The following is a 27,651-nucleotide window of genomic DNA, read 5'->3' as shown; positions in this document are numbered from 1 at the left end:
TTCGTTTTCTCGAGGTGGCAAGAACAAGAACAAAGTTCATTCTGGCCAGGTCATTTATACTTCAAGACGAACTCCAAAGTTCAGGCTACCTCTTTCCACGAATTATTAGCCATTTGTGTGTCTTTGTATTCCTTACAAGATGTATCAAACAGGTTCTCATATTATTTCATGACCACGGCCAGCTGCTCCTCAAAACTATCCACTGCACAACCAGAAAAGGGTGGGAATGGCAATTTTTCCGCTTTTCCGCATTAACCATGCCCACTTCCAATTTCTAAACTCCCAAATTAGGGCTGCCAGAAAAGAATGATGTCATTCTGTTTTTGCAGACCTGGGAGAGAGAACAGATTTCTCTGTTCTTGTGGAGTATGTAACGTGCTTAAGTGGCCATACTATCATTGAATACTAGGGTCAGAACTGGAGACATAACATCCAAGAAACATTTATAGAATTCTAAGCATCCTGTCTGTTGCATTTCCAGCAGAGACAGAACCAATGGGTTTGATCACATATAGCTAATATTGAAAGTAAGTTTCTATTTCTTTTAGTCTAAGAGCTTTTCATTGCATATTTCAAAAAGGCAGCAGTAGTAATGGTATTAACTAATTCAATTCCATTTTGAGCTCATCTTTTTCTTTGGACTTTATATGTGCTTTGCAGTGTCACATCTAACACTCTGCATGTGGCTTTAACAGTCCCCATATTTTGTTCATTAGCGTACATCCAGAATAGACTATATGAAAACAGACCAAAATTTAGAGATTTTTAGTGAAAGGACCACAGACAGATATTCCACTTGGTTCCTGTCAAAATGCACCCACAAAGTGACATCCCCTGAGACAAATGTGACATATTCAGTATTAGAGTGGGACTAAGCCTGTGTTTTTTGCATTTTAAAACCCTAACCAATAAGCATTCTGTCTGCTCATTCTTAACTGTAACCTTCACTGCGGTCAGATACAATTATAGACTGCTGAACAGCAGACCAGTTATACAGATACACACATGCATTCACACATCACACAACCAGTAGATGAAAATGCTGCACACTTGAAATGGTGGCTCAGTGTGTCTTTAAAAACATTTTACTGATGTACTGAAATATCAAACATAAAAACACAAAACACACCTCTGTACAGCTCTACACTACTGCAATTCTCAAATTGTGTTGGCGCTGTAGCAATACTACTGGCAACAGTGTACTCCATCTAATTGTCAGTGTTGGTAACAGCGCATTAGACCGTTCCTCTGTACAGGAAGCTGGAGCACAGTAAGGAGGAGCTGTACGATAGTGGTTACAGAAGCAGGTTTGGGTCACAGGTTCGCATCCCCCCATCTCCATGATTGAGGTGCCTTGAGCAAGCACCTAACCCCCAAACTGCTCCCCGGGTGCTACACAAGTAGCAGCCCACAGCCCCAGCCACATATAAATTCCTGAATGACAATTTTAAAGTAACTTTGTGTCCCAGCATAAAAGGAAAAGCTGTCATATATGTCACTCACTCACAGACACAAACGCAGAGACACAGGCACACACACGTGATTTTTAGCAATACTGCAAACAAGAAAAACATATTTTTTTGGATATAAGTATGCCTTCAGCAAACGATTATTTTCTAAAATCGATTAATCTGTCTTTTTTGTTCTGAGTAGTTGGTTGTAGTACTAAAATCTAGTTAAACTTTTCCTAAGAAATGTTATTCAAACATAATGATGACACATTTGAACATGATATCTGTGAATGAAGAACCCATTTTAAACTTTAAGTTTTACTGAATGATACTATTCAACAAAAGTGTTAGGGTTAGGGTTAGATTTTTTAAGTGTGATTAATTACTTTGTTTTTACTATATTCTGTCATTAGTTAGCATACATGGAGTTTGTTTTAACTTCAGTGACTTGGCCTAACTCCACATAGAAAAACCCCAGACAGCCAACAGGTTAGAACCTATAACCTCCATGCTGTGATGATAACTAACCTCAGCTAAAGGTTGCTTCCATTCACACAGAGCGGAACGTACATAAAGCCTATCACAGCTGGCATCGGGAGAGAAAGCCATTCACACTCACATGCACACCTACGGCCAATTTAGAATCACCACTTAATGAGAGGCGGGGTTCACCCTGGACAGGTCGCCAGTTCAGACCATTTTTATTGATCTGATCAAAGATTCACTTCCTGACAGCCAGATGAGCCTAGTCCATCCAAGGGCAATCATACTTAATAGTTTCTGAAACCAATATAAAATAGGTCATTACAACTATTCTTATTGAAAACGCATCACAGTTTAACAAAGCCTAATATATCATAAGACAAGCACTGCAACAAACAATTATATTTTCAGTGGATTATTCATTAGTGATGTCGACAAGTTTACGTAATATTAAAAGGATTAAGGATGCCCACTCACTCTTTTTAGCATAACTCTTGTAGTCTCTTTCTCATGCTGTCACGCTGTCTACAGATGCCATTTATCAATATGAAAACTCCAGACTCCGGTAGTTTGGACTTTGGATGAAAGATGTCAGTAATATATATTGTGTTCAAATAAAACTACAACATTCATCACAGTAGTACTGGAGGCCAAGGTAATACCATTCAGAGTAACTACATGATGAGATCGGGCATTTCTATATGGTGTTTAGTGTCCAATACAAATACTTTGGTTTTGTCTGAGTTTAAAACTAGGTAGTAGCTGGCTTCATAGACCAATACAGCTGGGTATTATCTGCATAGCGATAAAAAGTTATGCAGTGTTTGTTTGTTAATAGTGTATGGGAAGGATGTATAATGTGAAAATATGTATATATAAAATATATATATGTATCAACATATCGGAAACTATCTGACAAATAAAACTCAAACCAGTCTAATGTGCCAAAATTTTCCATGCAGATTTACAGCAACTCCTCAAGAGTGGGATGGCTGGATGGATGTCTTCTCTCCTTGTCATTTGCTGGTTACCACCTAGACAGCCAACAATGGAAGGATGACATGCAGAAATCATCCAGGTTAGGCATAACGGGCAGTCATTATGTGAATTATAATCTCACCATATTTGTGCTTATCCTCAGGCAGCAATTTCAAATTGAACTCCGTGTCACCCACTATGGCCTTGGAATGCATTTGAATATAATTACTCATGTCTCTAATTTAATTAAGAGCTACAAATTACCTGAGTAGATTTCTCATCAGGTGAGTCACTGAGAGGGGAATATCCATATGAAACATGAATAGGTTGGTGGTGAACCATGGGCCAGTGCAAGATATCATTTTAAATAATTGACTATTTTTTAACTGTATGTTTTTTCTTTAATTTTTTATAAAGTGTTACATTTTGCTAACCTGTGTCTCCGTGTATTTTGAGCTTAAACCATTTGACTGAAAAGAATCAGCTGATTTTTTAAATTCTTTTTTTTTTTTCCATCAGATTGTTAATTTGCAAGTAAAATAGGGCTTTTGTTGCCTTTGACAGACGCTGAAGACCCATCAATGCTCAGCCACATCTGCTGCTGCAAGGACACCCCAAAGCCTTTAGCACACCACTGTGTGTGAGAGAGAGACATCTGTGACCAATCAAGACAAAAGCCATGGGCTTTCCAACTGCTGTCCCTTGAGATGGAGGAGTAACCCACCAGTATGTCCCAGACCGCCACATGCACACACACACACACACACATACAGAGACAGAAACAGAGAGAGAGAGAGAGATGGCGTGCGTCTGACAGATTGGCAGTTTATGGGTGTTAACAGACAGAAGGACCCTCTTCTTCACTCTCATTAGTCATCGCCTTCAGATTCTCCCCCTCCACACACGAACACTAGACCTGCATATGTGTGTTTATGTGTTGTGTATTCAAGGAGCTAACTGGGGAGCAGCTGGCGGCTGTAGGTCAACACTGTGGCCCCTGAAACAAAGCCTGAGTGTCACTACAAAGAGACCGGGACATCACAATCTTACCGGCCAACAAAGGAAAATGTACAGTGTAATGTGCAGATTACCACACCAAAGTGAACTATCTTCTCAGTGCTACATATGAGACACTAAAGCAAGATCCAACAAACACAGGCAAGATGAAAATAATTAAATGCCTACAACAACTGGAAAAGGACAAGGTAATTGACAGACATCTTTACTACCGGATGTACTCTGAGGAAGCCACTCAGTATATTTATCGACTCCACAAAATACACAAGGAAGGAGCCCCCACTCAGACACATTGTCAGCAGCATAAACTCACAAACACCTGACAAGCATGCTATCTCTGTTGGTTGGCAATACTCCTCACCACATTGAAACCCCTTAGGAACAAGGCCAGGAACATCAAACTGGGTCTAGAGGAAACCATTGAATCCTATGATGTAACCTCACTGTTCACGTTTATTCCCACCACAGAAGCCACAAAAGCATTAATGGAAAGACTACTAAAGGACAACACCTAGGACAATAGAACCAACCTCACCCAAGACCAAGTCTGCTTATTGCTCAACCTGTGCCTGACTACCACGAGCCAGCTCGTCAGGAAATGATTCACAATCCACAGGACAAAGGACACTCCACTGAAGACACAGCATCCATATTTTAGCCAGAGAAGACAGATGGTTTGAAAGAGGGATAGAGGAAAGCATCTGTGTCAAATTGGAAAATCCTTCTCTGAACACTGGAGGTGGACTGAGATATAATCTGTCATTAATGTGCAATACAGTCTTAACTTCTGGCCCCCTTTGTGAATGGGGTTGAAACTTCTTGGGGACAGAAGTTAAAACCGTATTGTAAATAGATGGCAGATTAAATCTCAGTCCACCTCCTCTGTTCAGAGGAGGTTTTTCCAGTCTGACATAGATGTCTTCCTTTACTCCTCTTTCAAACCACCGGTCTTCTCTGGCTAAGATTTGGATGTTGTTATCTTCAAAGGAGTGTCCTTTGTCCTTCAGGTGTAGGTGGACCGCTGAATCGTATCCTGATGAGGTGGCTCTCCTGTGTTGGTACATGCGTTTGTGGATGGGTTGTTTGGTTTCCCCAATGTACAAGTCTGTACACTCCTCACTGCACCCCCCAGCCACGTAGGGGATGACGATGTTCTTCCTTTTGTTGTACTCCTCCTCTCTGTCCTTTTTGGGATATCTTTTTGAGCCTTTGACAAAGGCCCAGTTAGGATATCTACATGTCTTGAGTCTTTGATGTGTTTCTGCTCCTTCTCCTTACCATCCAGTCTTGTGGGTACAGTCTGTGCTCTGTGCTGAAGAGTTCTGGTGACCTCTAGTTTGTGTTCCAGGGGGTGGTGGGAATCAAATAATAAATGTTGAGCAGTGCGAGTGGGCTTCCTACATACTTCAATGTTGAGGCTTCGGTCTTCTTCCTCGTGCACCAGACAGTTCAGGAAGGCCAAACTATCTACGCTGATGTCCTCCCGAGTGAACTTGATGTTGCTGTTCACTGCATTGATGTGCTGTGTGAAAGATTCAGGAAGTGTCATCCACGTACCTGAACCAGTGGGTGGGGGTGTTTCCTGTGAAGGAGTTCAGGGCTCTGGTCTTGACCTTCTCCATGTAGAGATTGGCCACGATCTGTGACACTGGGGACCCCATCGCACAGCCGTGTTTCTGCCTATAGAATCCTCCATTAAATTGGAAATAGGTGGTCGTCAGGCACAGATCGAGCAACACGCAGACCTGGGGCCTCATGTACGAAGACTTGCGTGGATTTCCTTCTAAAACGTGGCGTAAGCTCAGATTTAGAAGCATTTCGAAACACATTTCCTTTGTACATCCCAATCGAGCGTACCCGACCCCTCCCTGTCCACGCCCCTTTTAAATATGCAACTCCCTGTCCACGCCCCTTTTAAATGTGCAAATTGTATTTAAATTGACCCTGCACCTGAGATTCCCCTCTCTGCGCGATCAGAAAACGAAAACATAAGAATGAGTGAGACGGGAAAGAAGAAGAACTTCACAGAAAGCGAATTGGAGACGCTACTCACTAGAGTGGAGATGCGCAAAAATGTGCTCTTTGGCACGCTGCCACAATTTTTACTTGCATTTGCGCATCACGTATGATCTGTACACTGATCGAATGAAAATGTTTCCTGTTGACATTTAAAAATTCATGCGATGGCGCTTTTATAGCAATGTGTGTGCAGTCCATAGCTCTGATTACATTCAGAAAACAGTCTTTCGCTGCAAATTGCTCTTTAATGTTGACCTGTTCAGATGCATTGTATGGGAATCTGATATACCTAGCTGACATGCGGATAATTCCGTCCCACACGGCTTGCATGGCTCTGCTCATGGTCTACCGGCACAGTCCCAATCGGTCGGAGTGATAGTTTTCACATTTATGACAGTTTCCCAGCCTCACCTCTAAGTGTCGCCAAAGGATCGACATCTGTAGAATCCTACGTACGCCAGCCACGTCGTTGGCGTTGGCACGTACAAAGTTCCCGGACATTTCACTCTTGATACATCTGAACTTTTACGTGAGCAAGTACATACGTAACGTTTTTATACGCACGCAACCTTCGTACATGAGGCCCCTGGTCTGGGGTGAGGGTGGTTCTACCGGCCAAGGTGTCATCCTTTTGTAGTCTTTCCCGTGCCACTTTTGTGGCTTCTCCGGTGGGGATACATGTGAAAAGAGAGGTTACATCATAGGATACGATGGTTTCCTCTGGACTTTGTTGACGAAATCCCTGGAGTTTTCAATGTGGTGAGGAGTGTTGCCCACCAACAGAGATAGGATAGTTGCCAGATGTTCAGCGATGTTGTAAGTGACTGAATTTATAATGCTGACGATGGGTATGAGAGGGGCTCCTTCCTCCTGTATTTTTGTAAGGAAGTCCATAAATAAATGGGGTGGCATCCCCTGGGTACAACTGGTAGTAAGGGCGTCTATCGATTGCCTTTTCCTTTTCCAACTGTTGTATTAGTTTATTATTTTGGTTTTGTAGGTGTTGGTTGGGTCTCGTCTCAGTGTCTCATATGTGTCCTTGTCACTGAGAAGGTTGTTCATTTTGGTGTGGTAATCCACTGTGTTCAACACCATGGTGCACCTTCCCTTGTCAGCTGGCAGGATGGTGATGTCCTGGGGCCTCATGTACAAAGACTCGCATGGATTTCCTACCAAAACTTGGCACACGCTCAGATTCAGAAGCACATTTCCTTTGTACATCCCAATCAACGTAGAATTGAGCTCACAAGTTGTACTCGACAACCTCCCTGTCCACGCCCCCTTTTAAATATGCAAATTATATTTAAATTGACCCTGAACCTGAGATTCCCCTCTCTGCACGATCAGAAAATGAAAACATAAGAATAAGTAAGACGGGAAAAAAGAACTTCACAGGAAGCGAACTGGAGACGCTACTCACTGGAGTGGAGGTGCGCAAAAAATTACTCTTTCGCCACAATGTTGGTTAATTGCATTTATGTATCACATATGATCTGCACATTGATCGAATGAAAATGTTTCCTGTTGACATATACAAATTCATCATGTGATGGCGCTTTTATAGCAATGTGTGTGCAGTCGATAGCTCCAATAACATTCTCTCTGCTATCGCTGCAAATTGCGCTTTAATGTTGACCTGTTCAGATGCATTGTATGGGAATTTGATATAACTGACTGACGTGCGGATAATTCCGTCCCACAAGGCTGGCATGGCTCTGCTCAGGGTCGACCGGTACAGTCCCGATCGGTCGGACTAATTGTTTTCACATTTCTGACAGTTTCCCAGCATCACCCCTGAAGGTCGCCAAAAGATCAACAGCTGTAGAAGCCAGCGCACGCCAGCCATGACGTTGGCGTGAGGCACGAACATGTTCGTGGTCATTTCACTCTTGATACATCTGAATTTTTCCGTGAACAAGATCGTACAGAATGTTTTTTTTGTGTGCACACACCCTTAGTACATGAGGCCCCTGGCCTCTTTGCAGTGACCTAGAGCATTCCTTTCCTGGGTGGTGATGTTGGAAGGTGTCGTTTTAGCACTGGCGAGGGCTGTTGTTACTTTCAGTCTAAGTTGTTCGGCTTCTGTGTTAGTGATTTTATTGCTCTTCATGGCAGATTCTGTGGCGGTGATGAGGTCCACCACTGGAAATTGCTCTGGTGTGATGGCAAAGTTCAGTCCTCTGACATCTTTTTCTGGCTGAGTAAGCTCTCTGTCTGACAGGTTCTGGACCCACTTCTCCTGGATGTCCAGCTGTGTGGTGTGGTCATCCTTTCTCCTCTGTGTCAGTTCCTCATGTTTGTGTTGGTTGTTGTGTTGTGCTTGTAAAAACTGGAGCCTCTGACTGATAATGGGTTGTTAGAGCATCATTCATTAGAGAAAGAGGTCAGGGAAACAGTCTCCCCCAACAACAGGTAAGTATCTGGTCATTACAGACACTAGTCATTAACGGCTAAATACTTACCTGTCGTTGAGGGGGGACTGTTGGTCCCGGTCTTATTTCTCTAATGAATGATGCGTTAACAGCCCATTATCAGTCAGAGGCTCCAGTCTGAATGTGTGAATGGGGTTGAAACTTCTTGGGGACCACCTGTCTTCTCTGGCTAAGATTTGGACGTTGTTATCTTCAAAGGAGTGTCCTTTGTCCTTCAGGAGTAGGTGGACCGCTGTATCATTTCCTGATGAGCTGACTCTCCTATATTGAGACATGCGTTTGTGCTGGGTTGTTTTGTTTTCCCAGTGTACAAGTCTGTACATTCCTTACTGCACTGAACAGTATAAACTACATTGCTTTGTTTTCGCCTGGGTGTTTTGTCTTTGGGGAGAACAAGTTTTTGCCTAAGTGTATTATCTGGTTTGAAATAAACTGGAATGTGGCATTTCCTGAAAATTCTTCTGAGTTTTTCTGCCAGCCACAAAGTGCTCCCTATTGTTCCTCCTCTCTGTCTTTTCTGGGATATCTTTTTAGGTGTTTGACAAAGGCCCATCCACATCTTGAGTGTTTGTTTGATGTGTTTCTGCTCCTTCTCTTTGCCATTCTATCTTGTGGGTGCAGTCTGTGCTTGGTGCTTAAGGGTTCTAATGACCCCTGGTTTGTGTTCCGGGGGGTGGTGGGAATCAAATAATAAATGTTGATCAGTGTGAATGGGTTTTCTATATAATACGATGCTGAGGCTTCTGTCTTTCTCCACGTGCACAAGACAGTCCGAGAAGGCCAACAAAGTTCAGTTTGCACAGATTAAATTGAACTAATAAAACATCCTTTAATCTTAACAGTATTCATTATTAGCATATAGACACGTTAGACATACCAAAAATAGAACATATGTCTACACTTGTGCATGAACGCATTCAATGCACGCGCTCATGCACACTGAAGACGAAACTATCTCCACTGATGTTGTCCTGAGTGAAGCTGATGTTGCTTTTCACTGCATTGATGTGCTGTGTGTTAAAATTCTTGACAGACAATGCAAACTGAGTAGTGAGAATTTAGGAAAGGTAAGCAGATGCTTAAAAATTTCAAACCAATATTAAAGTTATTAGAGGCAATGAAATGACATTATAGAGAGTTCATTCTTTCACCACTTCCAAGCCGCCCTTTGAGAAGCATTAAAAAATAGCAAGTGGCCTAATTACGCGTTTAGCTTCAGTAAAAGTTTTTCATATCACACATCTTTTACAGTTCTAGCAAACAGCTTAGTTTTAGTTGCAAACTATGAAAGACTATTCTGCTGCATTTTCATCTTTACTAGCTAACATGGACTGTAAAAAAGAGATTGATAATCTGAAAACCAATCAGAAAAATCTATTGAAAATTGTTAATCAGTTTCAGCTGCTTTGGTGTTAATGTTTAACAAGTGCACTAGAGAGGCAAAAATGAGACAACCCTCAAAACAGCAGTGCCTGCTTAGTGCTTGTCAGATGATCCTCAGTTGGGCCTACATCTCCTTCCTGCAGCAGGAGCGTCACCGTGCTGAATTTTCTAATGTGCCTTAAATGTTCTTTGTTCTTTTTTATCCTAAATTTTTCATCCTTTTATCAACATGGGAGTGGCAAAATATGATTGTTTTATGCAAATTAATGTTATCATTATTATTCCAAGTCCAACACAATGACAAATACTATTAAGATTATTCTTCTAAATTACTTCAATTGGTCGTCTTGGTTGCATTTATCCAAGGAGATTTAAAGTGTTCTGTGTTTATTGTATACCTGCTTTGGTGCATGGGTCCTGTAGAAACAGGCTCATTTGCCTAATTACTGATTAATGTAGAGGTGATCCACATGGCAATGAGCCCTGCGGCAGAACAGATGGAAAGTTAGCACCATCAATCTGTCAGTACTGAATCAAGAGTTCAACACTGAAAATAACAGTTACACTGACACAGAAGTTTCAAATGGAACTGTGTCCACTTTGAGGTCAGTGAACTGAAAAATGACAGAACAACATGACAGAGAACCACAGTTGCAAAATGGTGGTATTGAGTGATTTGTTAGTGCGAAGTACAGTTAGGTCCGTATACATATGTGACGGATATGGACAAAGTGCAGACTCCTAGCTTTAATTTAAGGGTGTGAACTAAATATGTAACAACAGATGGGTGAATAATCTGCTTCTGCAACAACGCTTTATAAATTGGAGCATAAGTGCACTAAAGGGATATAGAGACTAACTGCATGCAACATCACTTATGGCTCTGCAAAATAATAACAAATACACATCAGTTGAAGGTCGAGGAGAGTGCAGTTATATTGAAGAGGATTTCTATACAGCAATTCCAATACATACAAGTGAAAACTGGGAACAGGTTTGTTAATCTCAGGATTGTGAACAGACTCAGATGGAGCCATCACATTAAAAACCATCCTCCTTGTATTGACACAGGGCTTAAAGTAAAAAATAATCCTGTGCCTGAACTTTTTTCCGGGGGGCGGGGGCGCAGTGGGTCCGACGCATACGCTAGGAACAACTTTTTGGCATTGGGCTTAACAGAGCACAAGATGACCTACAAGCTAAAACATGATTTTTAGAAATTAGAGGTCTGTAAAAATGGAGAGAGGAGCTTTAAGCAGCTTACACAGGGTGAGATACCTCACACCTCTCTCTGGATTTTTCAGAGATGCAACACGGCGCCACCAGTGATCTAAATGATTTTTAGAAATTAAAGGTCATAATGTTATAAGAGCATGCGTGTCAGGCTAATTAATTTGAGGAATTATTCAATTAGCAACCATTTCAATCAGTAAAGGTCAATTTATATAAAAACTATTTATAATCAGTTACAGTGCAACAGTGAACTGTAGATAATATTGTAATTCTAAATTGCAGCATTTCCATCAGTTTTTTGTTCAAAACATATAATGACCTCTCAGAACTGCACAACTGTGCAGTAGAATACTGGTTTCTTGTTTCCACTCACGACCATAACACTGCAGGACATCTTTGAGTTCCGGCATAAGTGCTGAAGCATTGCTAATATTAACTTTCCTGCTTGCAAGATGTTGTGTTATTACTCTGGGCACATCATCATCAAAGAAGTGAACCAGTACATTAAGAAGTTTGTCCATGCTCTGGCTAGTGGCTTCATCAACATTAAGAGAAAACATACACTTTTTGAGCTTCTCAGACAGACGTTTGTTAAGATATACCACTGCTGTTCATATAACTGGCAAGCTCATTTGAAACGGACAGTTTTGTCAAAGCATTTTTATCAACAGTCGGCATTACTGTTCTATGTATATCAAAATGACAGTAAAGCTTGATTTGATTTGATTTGAATTTAAGGAGAAGGGGACACATCTACAGCAGTAGAGAGTCACAAGGAGGAGTTGGAAAAACTGACGTGACAACAGGATGTTCACACAGAATCAGCTTCTTGAAAAGATGCTTGGAATATGAGAAGGAAAGACAGAAGTCTATAAAAAGCCCTGTGGTACTGGTATATTCACTACAGAAAAATAACCTACAGATGAAGCTGATACTGAAAAATAATTGGACTGTAATGATTTTTCAACTGCTGAAGTGTGATTTTAAAACTATTACGCAAACTATTATTGTAATCATGATTGCAATTGAAACACTATGATATAAACAGTGTGATTAGAACAATCAGATGTGATTAAGTTTCACACTGGATAACTACAATTAATGGAATATAGTGTTATAGCTTAGAACATAGTGTTTACAGAGGCTGGTTCAAAGTGTAGACATATGTTCTATTTTTTTTATGTCTAACACGTGTCTATATACTAATAATGGATACTGCTAAGATTAAAGGATGTTTTATTAGATTACTGTTTCTTTATGTACTATGTTGGAGTTTAATGGTGCAGGAGCCATGTCGTAAACTGTTAAGACTATGTGAACCTGGACTACCAGATGTATGGTAAGGTTAACTCCATATGAAACAGCACTTTGTGTGACTGTAAAAGTCACAAAGATGGAAAATGTTGCTTAACGCGACATTGCTAAAAGTGTGTTTTGAGGTTATGTTTAATCTACATTACAGTATGTGGTTAGAATGTTTACACTGTTAACCAATTAAATTTAACGTGTTTGTATGCTGACTTTTGCTAATTACCACTAAAAAAAACAAAAACAACAACAACAAAAAAAACATTTTGAAGGTATTTTAACCTGATGATAGCCGAAGCAGAAAAATGTCAGAGCATAACAAGTAATTAAAAATCACCTTGAGGGGAACATGAACCTCAGACCACAAGTATGTATTGATTATAATGGGCTATTTACAGAGCAATTTGATTTCAAGTGGGCTGGACCAGTAACCACTAAATAATGAGAACTCCAACTTTTCCTCTTTGTGCAAAGACACAAAGATGTTTACAATTAACCCTAAGGAGTCATCGCTGACAGATCATGTGATGTTTTCAAAGCACCATAACTTAGAGCCTACTGTCATCCTGATACAGGTTGGTCTTAGTTTCATCTGTCCAAAGAAGTCTGGTTTGTTTATTTTACTTGCTTTTTGGCAAAGTCTAATCTGACTTTTTAATTCATCAGGTTTATGAATGTTTTTGACCTGGTGGTGAGCCATCTGTTTCTCTCCAGACATCTTCTCTTTTGCTCTCCAGACATCTTCTAATGAGTGAAGGACTAAATTGACAATGAAAAGACAACTGTGTGCTAGAGAGTGAGTGCTGCATGCAGGATGCATCACTGATCTTCATAAATAACTAGAGATCCACCTGGCTGTGGTGTAGGGCTAGGTGGCATTTCTGGATTCATTCATTCATTCATTCATCTTCTGTAACCACTTGTTCCTGTCAAGGGTCACGGGGTCTGCTATCCCAGCTGTCATTGGGCGAGAGGCGGGGTACACCCTGGACAGGTCTCCAGTCTATCGCAGGGCAACATAAGTCTCATTCATTCATTCATTCATTCATCATCTGTAACCGCTTGTTCCTGTGAGGGGTCGCGGGGTCTGCTGGAGGCCAATCCCAGCTATCATCAGGCGAAAGGTGGGGTACACCCTGGACAGGTCGCCAGTCCATCGCAGCATTTCTGGATTCATGACCAGGAATTCAGGACTACACGACAATGACATAAATTCTACTTAAAAGCAGTCTCATCAGCTATGTGCTGACACCACCTGTGTGGCCACCCCACTGCTCTCTCACCTCTGGATGAACAAAAAGGACACATGATGAGGTATAGCTGCGTCCTATTTATATATTCCCCTTACTACTACGGCAGGGGTCAGTGTTAACTGATGAGTATATACTCACACATAGGTCTGGTAGGTCTTTTACTAACAGATGCCGCTTTGCTGTGGGTGTGTCAAGTCGCACGCTGTGGTCAGTGCTGAGAAAGCTAGTGTTGAGTGTCTGGTTTATTTTATTGACAGAAGTATAATGTACAGCCCCGTGGTGACTGTTAATTGGAATGCTGACCAAATAGTCCTCTGCCTGTTATATTCTGATCACTAGCATTTATCACTAGCTTTATCACGAGCACACAGTAGCTCATTGTCTGGACATTTGAGAAACACAAAAACCTCACAAAAATCAACTCATTCTCAAACACTTCTTTTATCTCAAACTAAAAGCAAACAGTGAGTCTTTTTAATGTGTAATTAGAGACTGTGTTGTTCCAGAGCATTAAATTACCTCGAGCTCTGACCAAGTTCTCCTCCATATTTGGCAAATGGATCAAGGTACAAATTTCCACTCCAAACTCTGCGGATGACTTCACCAATACAATTTCTGAATTCTGGCATTCCCTGACAAATTAAAAAATGACAGGTGGAGCGTGAGTGGATTTGGGAAGGTGATGGCTAAGCAGAAAGCCAATGACGACAGCACCTACCTGTAACATTTTTTTGTACCAGACTGTAAACATGCTTATTTCTGCTGTTAAGTATTTTAACACTGAGGTCTATCAGGCTTGCTTGCTTTGCCTCACATTTGGAGTCACAATGCATCTTGGGTCACACTGAAGGACCACATAAGTTGGGAGTTTTGTTTTGTCTACTTTGGTCTAATTTTTTCACATTTTTACTTTCCTTTGTAGCTGTTAAAAAATAAATTAATAAAAGTTGAGAGGTTCTTAGTAAATAACTGACAGCAAAAGACCTTACCTACTTTATTAACCTCTGCAGTCCTTAGCTTTATGCTATTATTAGCAACAGTGATATCTGTTTACTAAAGTCAAAATGTTTTAGGGCTGGGTTTTTTTTTTGAAAAACGCAATTCAAATTAATCTTGATTTGAAAGCTCTGATATCAATTCATAAAGTTCACTGATTGATATTTTAAATATATGCCCAAAGACAAATCCAGCAATGAGATTAGTCCATGTGAGAGGTAGGGGTTGAACGAGTTTGGATTTTTTTAATGAAAAAAAGTCACTCATAAAAACACAGTAGAAGTAATGCTTTGAAACATGTTATGTTCTTGACCTGAATACATATTATAGCGTCTCACACAAAAGAAGCTACTGAGGCTTTTCTGCATAGTAATTGAAGCTTGAATATGGGCTACTGTCGCCGTAGCCAACGCCAACACTATAAACATCGTCAGTCTGACATCACTTCTAATGCGGCTCTCCCTCAGCAAAAAATTAAAATAAAATTAAATAAACACAATGTCAACTAATGGAACACAACAGAACTGACAAAAACACTAGACTTGTAGTGAAGACCGCCTAAACCGAGACCAAGACACTACCAAGACCAGAGTATCAAGACCAAGACAAGACCAAGACCAAGACAGACCAAGTCAAGACCAAGACTAGTTCAGCTCGAGACCGAGACCGAGACCAAAAAAAACAAAACTATTTTTTTGCCATTTTGCATGAGTTGTAGAACCTAAGCACCATACTGGGTTCAGCTGCTTAGTATAAATATGAGATTGTATTATTTCAACTACAGGCACAATAATACAGAGACAGTGCATGTCTTGTGTGTGAACTCACTATAAATCTTTGCATTATGAAACCTAAATCCAATCCAGTATGACACATTAACAGATCATCTCTGTATTTGACTTCATCTTTTTGCATAACTGCAGCACTATGCCTGCTCCTCCTGTCAGCCAACTAACTCGTGTGTATTGTTGATAAGAAATGAAACCAATCTTAACAGAAAATACACTTCTACTCTACAAGGTCTGATGTTGTTCTCTACAGAATCTGTAGCCTAAACCATTCTGCAGCTGTATTGGCATGATAGGCTCATAGGGCCACACAGAAGAGGACTTAAGTCTTAACCATTATACATACCACATCCAACATTTAATAAAATAAAATATATAATAATAAAATAAGGCTGCATTGCATGTTGATCATGTAGGCACGAGAGGGATAAAGCCTGTGTGTGTGTGTGTGTGTGTGTGTGTTCTCACGGTCACGGATTGACAGACTGTGTGCAGCAACACCGTACCGTTTTTGCATATTGCAGAATGCTTCTTCTTGTTAGTTGTGTGGCAAACAAACTCTTTATGGTCTGTAAAACCAAACCTGACGACTGACGAATTCGCCGACATTTTGCATGAGAGGACTAGCGCCAACGCCTTCTGTGTCACAAAATGCATGTGATTGGTGCTTGAATAATGATATCAAAAAAATAAAAAAAACTGTGCCTGCCTGGATATTATAGGTTACAAATCCCTTCGAGACCGCTCGGCCAGTCCGAGACATTGCGAGACCGAGAGACCCAAGACCGAGACAAAACCGAGACCAAAGACTGTCGAGGCCGTGACAAGACCAAGACCACGAAACCGGTCTCGAGACCAAGACCGGTCTCGAGAACTACAAGTCTAATAAACACACAAGCTTATCAATACTGTGGCCTGCAGATGTAGCCTATTTAATCGGCACTGTCGATAGCGTTTAATAGTACTTCACAGCGTGTTGTAAGATAGGATAATGTAGCCAGGATAAAAAAAACAAAAAAAGGTGTGTCTCCGAATCCGTTTTCGTGTACAACAGCTAAAGTCTGATAACTTTAGACAATGAAATTTACAAGCAAATTGTCGATGTGCAGCCTCCTTCTCTCTGTTACCACAGCACGTTTGGTGAAGTTGTTAACTGACTGCAGTTGAGAGGATCTGAATCGTTCGTTAGCTGATGCCTTTTCAGATGAGAGGGTAACTAAGCAGCTTTACTAAATAGTTGATAAAGTATTAACATTATTGCCTTTACTGGGGTCAACTCTCGCTATCAAATTATTTGGTGCATATGAGACACAGAATTGCTTGAATGACAGTGATTCTGTCATTGGCACTGCTGTGAGGAAAAGAAGGTCTTGTGTTTGCCACAATGACAAGAAGCCTCAAAGTGCTGTTAAACTGGCAGCCCTGCACTTATTTTGACTAATGACTCCAACTCAGCTGATGAGCTACTCTTCTGAGCTACACTGTCAATCCCTGCTGTACTTTAAAGAGGACATCCTGGGCTTTCCAGTGATATGTCATTTGATAGGCTGGATTGCTGGGAACTTCCTCTTTCTTTCCCTCCAAAATGGCAGGCATCAAAGCAAGCACATTTTATGGAAAGAGGAGAGACAAGTCAAATATTGTTATCTATTGTTTTTCTTGCAATGATTATCATATATACTCTTGTTTATTAGAATGCCAGGAATGATATACGTATGTCTGAATGCAGTTAAACAGTTTGTGTTTGGAAATAGTAAGCTTTTTGTAAATGCCTATTGCAGTGGACATCAAGACCATCCTAATATAGTTATACATTGTTGGCAAAGGCCTTTCTAGCAACAGGAACCATAATGAGGAATCGAGTCCCAAAGCCATGCCAGCTGCCAGAAGACAAGGAATTACAAAAACTGGGGATTGGAGCATCAGTGTCTGTGGAAGAAAGAGTCCTGAAATGGCCATCATAAAATGGTATGATAACAAACCAGGGCTGATGGTCACTACCGTGAATGGAATAGATCTTGAAGATACTTGCACAAGATTGTCCAAAAAAAGGAAAAGTCCAGGTACCACGAGAAGACCAGCAGTGATCAGTCAGTACAGTGTGTGGCCGCATGCTGTGCTTTTATTGCACATCAAACAGGACCAAGAAGCGGATGTCATGCCAACAAACATGCAAAAGGAAGAACTAAAAGGAATACAGGACAAAGCGCAGAGTTTTTAGCAAGTTGTTTGTTATTTGTCCTGCTAGCTAGCTCAGCTAAATGTTACTTAACTGGCTAGGATTATTTTTATATAGCCCCCGCATCCATTCACTCACACAAGCACACACACATCCACACACATCAGTGCCATGCACTGGGAGCAACTGGGAGTTCAGTGTCTTGCTCAAGGACACTTTGGGTGTGGCATGTTCCAGGGATCTAACCCTCTGGTTTGTGGATCGCTCTACCTACCGCCACAAGCACCCCAGTCCCCTAATTGTATGCTCACAAACCCAGCTTTAGTGTTGCTTCATGAAAATTGTCTCTCAGATATTTACCACTTAACATTACTTTAAATTACTTATGATTAATTTATTAAGTTTAATGTGTATTTTATGTATTTTATAGGCCTCTAATTAGAAGTGTGCCACTGCTTTATAAATAACACTAATCATTTTTTGTGACTAATAAATATTAGGCCTGTTGTTGATTATTTTTGATGATTGTGGCAGTGAATGATTTATCCCTCTTTTAATTCTTTAACAAGTACAATATGTAAATAAACACAGACGTTTGTTACTGGGTACATGCTTTAAAGGAACACTGTATATTAAAATTCTTGATGTAAAAACAAATAATGAATTTCTGTATTAGTGCAACATAGCTGCAGTTATAAAATGGGAATATGTGGCACTGAAGCAGAGGGGCCTTCAGAACTTTTTGACCATGAAGCCCCAGGCCCTTCATATTCCTCAGGACCTCCTCCTGACCATCAAGCAACAGGGCTGTGTTCATCTGCAAACTTGCATGGTCAGCTGCCCATTTTTGGTAAACCAGGAGATCCACCTGACCATCAGGTCTCTTCAATTCATACAGGACAGATTTAGTAGGTAGAGGGCAATTTCAGATTTACCAGATTTCACATTACCCCCCAAAAAAGATGGTAGAAGCTTTTGGATGGTGCTCCTGATGTTAACCACTGAGAGCAGATGTCAGTCATCATAAGAATTGTCAAAATGGAGAAAGCACCAGAAATCAAAGAACATTTGATATGATTTCTTGTGGCTTCTGACACAAAAGGTCTCGGTTTATTTTCATTGTTGCAGTTTAAAATAAATGCTGGTATATTGTATTTTTATTCCAGTCCTTCAAATTTTAAAGTAAACATTTTTTAAAAACACTCAGTATCTGTTTTATTTATTGATGTATAGAGGATTGTTGTTTTCCTTGTATTCTGATTTTTTTATGAGTTTAACTTGCCTGAGTGACGCAACTTTAATTGTAATATGAGAAGTTATCATGACTGTAGCTAAGTTGATGCGTCAACAAATCAAATGGGTTTGCTTCACCCGTTCCACATCTATTATGTCACAGAACACTAGAGTGATACTCCAACACAGTACTTGTTCTGATGCTTTAAAGACCACTTAGTTCATGTTTATATTTAATGTATTTGTTTAGCTGTGTTACTTTGTTTGGATCTGTGGGTGTTCATTTACTTAACTGTTCTTGAACTGTAATGCTACTGTCTTAAAATAAAACAACTATTGTCATTTCTATAAGTTAAGTCTATTTATTAGCGAAGTATTTGTGAGTAGAAATTGAATTTGAATAATTACGCTGCAGGTCAATTTAAATTTTCTGCCTGTGCTTCGAAACTTTACAGTAAGGGCTACAACGTTGGTTGTAAATAAACATAATCTGGAGTCTGTCATTGAGTCCGTTGTAGTGTACACAGATCAACAACTCAGTGCCGGTGGATGCTGCTCTGTATGTTTTTGTTAGTATGTAGATTTTCATGTGCAGTCTTTCTCTCCTCCTGGATTTGATTCTGACTGGAGTGGTGTTCAGCTGGTATTGCTGCTTTATTTAACTATTTCACAGTGGCTGTGAAGTGAGTGCTCATCCCCATGCCTTTCGTTGTGTGTATTTTGGTGAGAAATGGTCTCTGCAACATTGTTTTTGCCGATTAGTGGCTGTGACTGCTTTGAACTGGGCCAGACTTACTTTCATTCTCACAACATTAGTTGAATTTGTTCGAAACAAACATTTTCATCTGACCTAACAGGTATATGACTGAAGCACATTATATATCCTCCATGCCAAGACAGACAAATACAAAAATGGTATCTAGCATACTAAAGTTTATTTAGATGGTTTTTTCTTTTAACTATAATAACAATGGAGGAAAGTTGTGGCATGTAACCTGTTAATAAAGATTTAAAAAATACTGTGATGTTAATGAAAAAAAACCTCCGTGAGCAATTTAGATCTAAACTTTAGATGCTGTAATTATTGAAGATAGCTCAGATTGGAGAGGATTCCAAAAACAGATCAGGCCCTACAGACGTTTCTAATGCCACTGTACTTAAATCTTTGAGAGCTGTCAAAAGGATGCCTTGGATTTTTTCCCTAATGCCTACAATTTTGTTAGTAGAGAAGCTCATGAAGTCATTACTACTGAGGGCTAAAGGAATAGATGGCTCAACAGAGCTGTGACTCTTTGTCAGCCTGGCTACAGTGCTGAAAAAAACCTGGGATTGTTCTTGTTTTCTTCTATTAATGATGAATACTATGCTGTTCTAATATTACGGAGAGCTTTTTTAAAATAAGTTGTTAAACTATTTTCCAAGTTATGTGGAATTCTGAATTAGTGGATTGCCACTTTCTTTCCAGCTTTTGTGATGTCTGCTTTAATTTACGCATTTGTGCATTATACCACAGAGCCAGCCTTTCAAAGAGCCAACTGAGTAAAGCGTTGAACTCAGCAAAGCTGTAGTGCTATGAGCAAAATAATCAATCTGTGCTGAAGTACACTTTGAATTTGAATTACCTCCTTAGTTACAGCATCATCAAATCGGCATCTACTGTAATGAAATTTGTTTTCAATTGCTGTGTAATCCGTTATTGTAAATTCAAATGTTATTCAGACAAAAGGTTATGAGTAAATACTGTCAAATCTCCAGTTTCTATGCCGTATGTCAAAACAAGATCTAAGGTGTGATTCAAACGATGATTTGTTTACATTCTGAGAAAAGACAACTGAGTGTAATACTGAAGTAAATAAACAGGGGTGTCAGTCACTGTCAACATGTACATGAATGTTAAAGTCGCTCTCTAAATTTAATAGAGAGAATTATAGAATTGCAGAGTTTTTTTTCTTTTCTTGCATAGATGAAACACACCCCATAATGAAATCCCAGTGGCATGATACTAGACTCATATTCTGAATGTTGGTCTGTGCTATGATAATTTGTATGGCTGGGTTGGCGTAGACTCATTTAAACTGACAAATTCATAATTCTACAGCTTTGTTTCAGTCAGACAAAATTAAATCATTCACTAAAAGAGAGTTACATGAGAGATTTGACATTTACCACATTTGTTTTTCTACTCTTTTGTACTACAAATGAATTTGTATTGACTTTTATTAGGTTCTTATAAATAACTTCTCTTTTATTTTTATTTTTTTAAAGAATCTGGGAGCAGAGCCTCCATGTTTGGGGAGAAGGTGAGAAGGTTGTAGAGAAGCTGCAAGGAATCTCCTCCTGACCTCAACTGTGTTGTCATGGTTTTGATAGATTTCTATATATCACAGCTGCACCTGCCAAAGTGGGATGGATGCCATTTCCAATTGTCTATTAAGGCCACATAGTTTGCTCCACACCACATGAATAACCAGTGATGAACATGCAACTACATGAAAACTCCAACATAGTTTTGTCAAAGTTACACCTCTGACTGGCATAACTGGGTGTCATTACTGCCAACATGATTAACAATGTATAACAATAATAAGAATAACAATAAAAACCTTATTTTATGCTTATCCTTAGCCAGCAGTTTCAAATGTGATTCAGTCTCACCCGCTCTGGAACTGGGATGCAGCTGAGTATGGTTGCTAGAGTTTCTAACTTCCCGTTTCACAAAACAGAGTTGCCGATCACCACAGATAAGTTTCTCAAAGGGTGTCTCGTGTGCAGGACTATTCTTCCTCCACACTGTCACCCAGCCACCCTGGTGTCGCTCCTGCTTAGGAGCAGCCAGGACAGCTACAAGGAGCTATACTAAGTCAGTCCACAACAGCTATGGGGGTGGCAGGTATCCCAACAGAAAATATTCAGGGATTTTTTAATTGAGGTCCCGCAGAAATGTCAGCCACACACATTAACACACACTGAGTCACAACTGCTCAGCTGATCCAGCAGCTACAGTGTGTATGTGCATGTGGTCTTGTACAATCAGTTAATTAAAGTGTTTAGATATAATTTATTGACACCAGGAGACTGCAAGTGGGAGAACATGTCCGTCCAGCGGATCTTTCATTAGTTTGTTCTAGGGATGCACCGAAATGAAAATACTTGGCCGAAACCAAAAACAAAAGAATGGAGAACCCAAGGCCAAAAACCGAAACACCGAAAGAAATCATTATGACAATTATTAGTACCGTTGCATTCATGGCTATGACTGTGTACTACCCTCACTAAAATCAAGTCATTGGAATTGAATAAATTAATATTAATGTTTCAAAGAATAAATCAATTACAAAATTATGAAAATATTTATTTAGCACATTCCAACAATGCACAATATAAAATAAAATAAAATTCAAAATAAAATGTTTAACTTGACTCCACTCATGTGTACATTAAATAATAATGGAGCAGAAGCTTTTGCAGCTGGAAATCACCATCGATCCACTGTGCAGTTAGACTGAGCATATTTGTTTTTATTTTTATTTTTAAAAAATGGGTGCACTGCACCTTTAGAAAAATAGCGCTGTCCCTTTAAGAAAGACGTAGTCTTAATTGAAGCTGTGCACGGCTGTGGATGTGTGCCGCTGAACGGACATGTCGCAATAAAAAGTGAAAAAACAGAACAAAAAGATGAACGTTTGTCTTGCTGTTTGTTTCGGAAGTGCAGCAGATAAATGATTAGACTATTTTTTTTTTTTTCCCAATGACACGCGATCTACCCACACTGGGCACCGGCACCATCACTGGGAAACTTCCTTGCTTGGACGTTTGGATTTCAGGTGATAATTTAAACCCGACTTTGCAGATGCACGCCTCTTGACATTTCAGCATCACACCTTTTTTAAATCGCTATCATGGGTCTTTATATATTTATATAATAGGCTACTTTATATATTGAAATACGGTGGCCGAATATTCCGTGCATCCCTAGTTTGTTCAGTAAATGAAACAACAAAACAAAATAACAAATTACATGATTCTTAAATCATGCTTTGGGATACTTAAAATAAAACATTTTAATAAAAATGCATAGATCATTTAAAAAATCTCTCCAGCTCAGGGATGGCCAGTTGCCTCGCTCGAAGTGGCCCTTAGATAAATTTTTGATAATTATAAAAATGCCTCCTCTGCAGCACCGAATCAGTTGTAATGACAGTTGGCCACTAGATGGCGCCTCCAATGCAGACGCCGCCTCGCGCACGCTTCCACCGGGTCTTCTCTACCAGTGAAGAAGAGTCGTTGAGCCATGGCTAAGAGCAAAGGAAAGAGAAAACTTTTTCGAGAAAGATTTCAACATGAGTCGCCGCTACAACACGTTGCACAAAGGTAAATACGAGAAGTATACTGAAGCTGCAAGGGCTGCTATCGTAGCGGACCTCAAATCAATAGTACACAAACAGCGACTTTTTACCAGTGCCCACTGCTGGTAGTGGTGAGGTAGAGTGGGTATACAGGGAAAATGTTAAACTCTTTCTTAGTGTAAAAATGCACAAATCAATTAAAAAAAAGAAATCACAGTAAGTGGTTATTTTTTGTTTGCTTCAATAAACATATATGTGTATATATACACACACACAAACATTTAAAATGGCAGTTTTCTAGTTAAGTGTGCAGTCCTATGTGGCCCTCAGGTCGTGTCGATGAAAAATTGCGGCCCCCTCCATCACTTACGTTGCCCATCCCTGCTCTAGCTCCTTACAACAAGATATGCAAAATATGTTGTTGTTGTTGTTTTTTTTTATCTGTAATGTAACGTGTTATTCATTTAGGCAATGTTGGTAAAATTACTGTAAATGACTAAATACCAGCAAAATATAATGTTAGATGGAGTAAAATTGGCTAGGTGGACATCAAATGTTTTCTTGGTGCCGTAATGTTCACTGATATACATCAAAGCAGCGGCATCACAGTCAAATCGAGTTAAACATGTAAAACCCCAGCACAAACCCATGTAAATATCCAAAAAGCATAAAGCAAGGCAATTAGCAAACTACTGTAGTTTATGCTGTTCAGTGCAGTAAGGAATGTACAGACTTGTACATTGGGGAAACAAAACAACCCAGCACAAACACATGTAACACAGGAGAGCCAGCTCATCAGGAAACAATTCAGCAGTCCACCTACACCTGAAGGACAAAGGACACTCCTTTGAAGATAACAACGTCCAACTCTTAGCCGGTGAAGACAGATGCTTTGAAAGAGGAGTAAAGGAAGTCATCTATGTCAAATTGGAAAATCTTTGGACTGAGGTGGACTGAGATTTAATCTGTCATCATACTGCAATACAATCTTAACATCTGTCCCCAAGAAGTTTCACCACCATTCACGCCTTGAGACTGGAGCCTCTGACTGATAATGGGTTGTTAGAGCATTATTCATTAGAGAAAAAGGACAGGGACCAACGGACCCCCACCCACAATGACAGGTATGTCTCTGGATGTTAACAGACACTAGTCGTGACATTTTGTGGTCATTACAACATTACAAGAAACAAGTCAAGTAAGTTTTCTTTTGGGTTACACCTACAGATGTTCCTATTTAAACCTCAACTTCCCACCAGTCCTTTAGAACTGAAGAAGCTGCTAGAATGAGTGGTCAAACATCTTCAAGAAACTCTACAAGTCCAGTTGCCTTTCTTAAAGGATTTTTGGATATAGCATGACCTGGATGACTGAGAACCTTCACAGACAAACCCAAGGAAACATAAAACTGATATTGATCATTCAAGTACAAACATATGCCTCTATGTACAACAATATTTGCAGTAATATTATTTGTTTACACTAATAATGCAGTGGTCAATATCAGGGCATATCTGTATATTCAAAACGAATTATTTCTAATTAGATGATTTGAAGTCTATGTTGATTTTATTCTCAATTGAATTCACAGTATTTAGATTCAATCATATTATTTAGAGTATTTATTTCAGATTTTGTGTTTTATGTGGCATGTCTCCCCTAAAGCTGTAGTTTCCTACTGGGATTAACAAAGTACTCTATCAAATCAATCAACAACCTAAACCGGATACACCCGTTTACAAGAAGCTTACGTTAAACCAGCAATAAAAACCTTTCTATTCATAGAAAAACCCCGGTGAAAGCAGGTCCATAATCATGATCTGACAACTGCAACCGATCGGTACTCCAGTGAAATCAATTTAAACTCAGGGAAAACGCGGCTGAATCCGGAAAGGCACATTACCGTCCAGACAACAGCAACAATGATCGTCTGCTGATGCACAGTGAAATACATTTAAACCCAGTCAAACCCAGCAGAAGGGGGTGAGACCCTGCCGCTTACATAGCTTGGTCACACACGAAGTAAAATCCCTTTAAAGCGTCTCGGTAACTCCTCCCGGATCAGAGTCAAGGTTTAAGCAACAGCCAGTGCAACAAATGTGTCAGTTCTCGTCTCTGACGGCACACGAGTCAATCATCAAAACACGCACGCACACACGTGCACGCACACACACGCGCGCGCACACACACACACAGGCCTACTGCGGGACGGAGGCAGCGAACATGTATGTATTTCTCCCTCTCACCTTGCGTTAAGGAGTGAGCTGCCAGCACCCAGGAGAACAGCAGCAGGTACACCCCTGCGGTCCTCCTCATCATCAGCCCCAGCACCTCCCAGACATAACCAGTACATCGAAGCATAACCAGCTCCATGCTGCCCTGCTCCAGTGCCGATGAGCCCGAGGAAGCACAGAAAGAAGGACTATCACCGGGTTAGATCTTCTTTTTCAAATCGTACAGAGAATCCAAATGCCAATCAAAATGAAGAAAAAAAATAATCCACTGGGTGGTCAATCAGGGGGATGGCGAGGAGGAGAGAAATAGGGGTAAAACTGCCTATCCTCTCCCCCAAATTAACCCCGATCTCCGATCGGGATGAGATCTCAAAAAGAAGAAAAAAAAAACGCAATTTCCAATACCGATAAATACGAAATCAGATCCCTCCTTTTAAAGAAAGGAATAATTTCCAGTAACTAGGAAGGCCGAGTCTCCATCTGCTGATGCTTCCCATTCACACAGATGCAGTACTGGTTAAAATCCACGCTGCCTTCCCGGAGGTCTGCTCTGTCTGCCGTGGAGGACGGATGGAAAGGGTAGGAAGGAGGCTTGTTGAGTTGAGAGAAAGAATGGAACCTACTCTGTCTGTGTTTCTTCTGTAGGGAGGGGGTGGCTAGGAAGCATATGCAGCCATTGATCTAAACAGGCTGGAGGTAAAGCCCGGAGCGGAAATAAAGGAGACAGCGAGCCAAAACGGGAGCAGGATCTCAGAAGAGGAGACTGAGCAGCACGGAGACATTGGCTGAACTCTCCTGACCTCTGTGGTAACAGCGGGAACTTAACACACCAGTCACAGCTTTAAGTGTATTCACCACTTCAGCGTGATATTACACCATCTGTACTGTTTTGCTCAGACAGTATCAAGACATTCTCACAGTGAATTAAAAATAAATAAATAAATAAAGACCTATAAACTGTCAGATATTTTCTCTTTGTTCCTTCTAAATTTAGATTTGATTTAAAAGGAAAGTCCCTGCTTCTACTGAACAATTGCACTTTAGAGTGATACTACACCACCTCAGAGTGTAAAGTCAGTGATGGGTTGAGGAGGAATGAAGTGAGGAAAGAATTCTTTCATCCTTATAAAATAAGGTCCCTAAATAAAGGACATGAAGGACAGATGAAGGGAATGAAGAAAAGAAACAAGGGGCATACTAAAGTCAGGAAATAAGAAAGTAATGAAGGAAGGAATGGAAAGAATGAACAGAAGCAATGGAAGAAGTGCAGGAACGAAGACAAAATGCAGGAAGGAAGGAAACTGAATGAATGAATGAATGAATGAAGCAGATAAAGAAATGAATGAAATTAAGGAATGAAAGAAAGAGATAAGCAAAGAAAGGGAAATAAGAAAGGAAATGAAGAAAGAAAGGTAGGTAACTTCGGACTCAACGGGGAATAGAACTAGATAGACCCAATAGAACGATAAAATATTGGTGAAATTAACGAGTTTCGTAATGCATTATTGCATAGTGCATTATTTAGAGGCTGCGTTGCGGTGCCCCAGTCACTCCCACTATATGGATATACGCAGATCTAAATATCTCCCGATTGACTACAAATGACACAAAAGTCATATGGGTGAGTAAACGATCGTATTTTATGCCAGAAATAAGGTCCAGGTTGTAAAAAACAGTAGTTCCCCTTTAAGTGCCTCATGTGACACATGCTGTTGAGAAATACAAAAATATTAACAAAAACTGAGCCTCAGTCAATCCTCAGTCGTGAATGATAGCCCAGTCTAAGCGACAGTCCTGTTGTCCCACATGCCAGCCCTTTGTGAGTGGGGGTGGCATAGGGGCTTTGAATGTCAAAACACTCAAACCTACCAACCCATAACCTAAATGAGATTATAATATAACTTATTGTAATATAAGGAGAGAAAAACATTTGGAAGATAGCAACTCGACCACACAACCCTTTCCCCTCATGCCAATAACAAAAAATTGCCAATCCAATCAATTCCTAAAAAACACAATAAAATCTATGAATTTGACAGGTATATTAAAAAAACAATAACAAATTTAAAAAAAAACACTGAAAAATATATAGAGGAAAACAGAAATATAAAGACCTTCTGTATGTACAGTGAGGTGGTTGAAACTTTACAAACAAATGTGTGACAGTGATGTAGTGGTTTGTGCAACATAAGGCAGTGCACAAAGCATATTTATTTGTGCAAAAAAAGACTATGAAAACCAAAAACGAAGCCAAGTCTAGGGTGTGGGTTATTGTTGACTCAGGCTGGTGTTCTACAGGCTGATGGCAGTTGGGATGA

At 40.1% G+C, this 27,651-nt stretch overlaps 1 protein-coding gene across 1 annotated transcript in view; it reads right to left on the bottom strand.

Annotated features, from left to right (window-relative positions):
- dcc (DCC netrin 1 receptor) overlaps nt 1-25,472 on the bottom strand; it is a gene marked incomplete at both ends in the record, with an annotated part of 112,538 nt that extends 87,066 nt beyond the window's left edge. The window contains one exon of the mRNA XM_084572799.1: nt 25,346-25,472. Within this exon, the coding sequence (XP_084428925.1) occupies nt 25,346-25,472 (127 nt within the window). The remainder of the gene's footprint in view (nt 1-25,345) is intronic.
- Between the last annotated feature and the right edge of the window lie 2,179 nt (nt 25,473-27,651).

Source organism: Chelon labrosus (assembly GCF_963514085.1).
Source record: "Chelon labrosus genome assembly, chromosome: 22".
Taxonomy (NCBI): Eukaryota; Metazoa; Chordata; class Actinopteri; order Mugiliformes; family Mugilidae; genus Chelon; species Chelon labrosus.
This window is presented reverse-complemented; position numbering and strand designations above follow the sequence as displayed.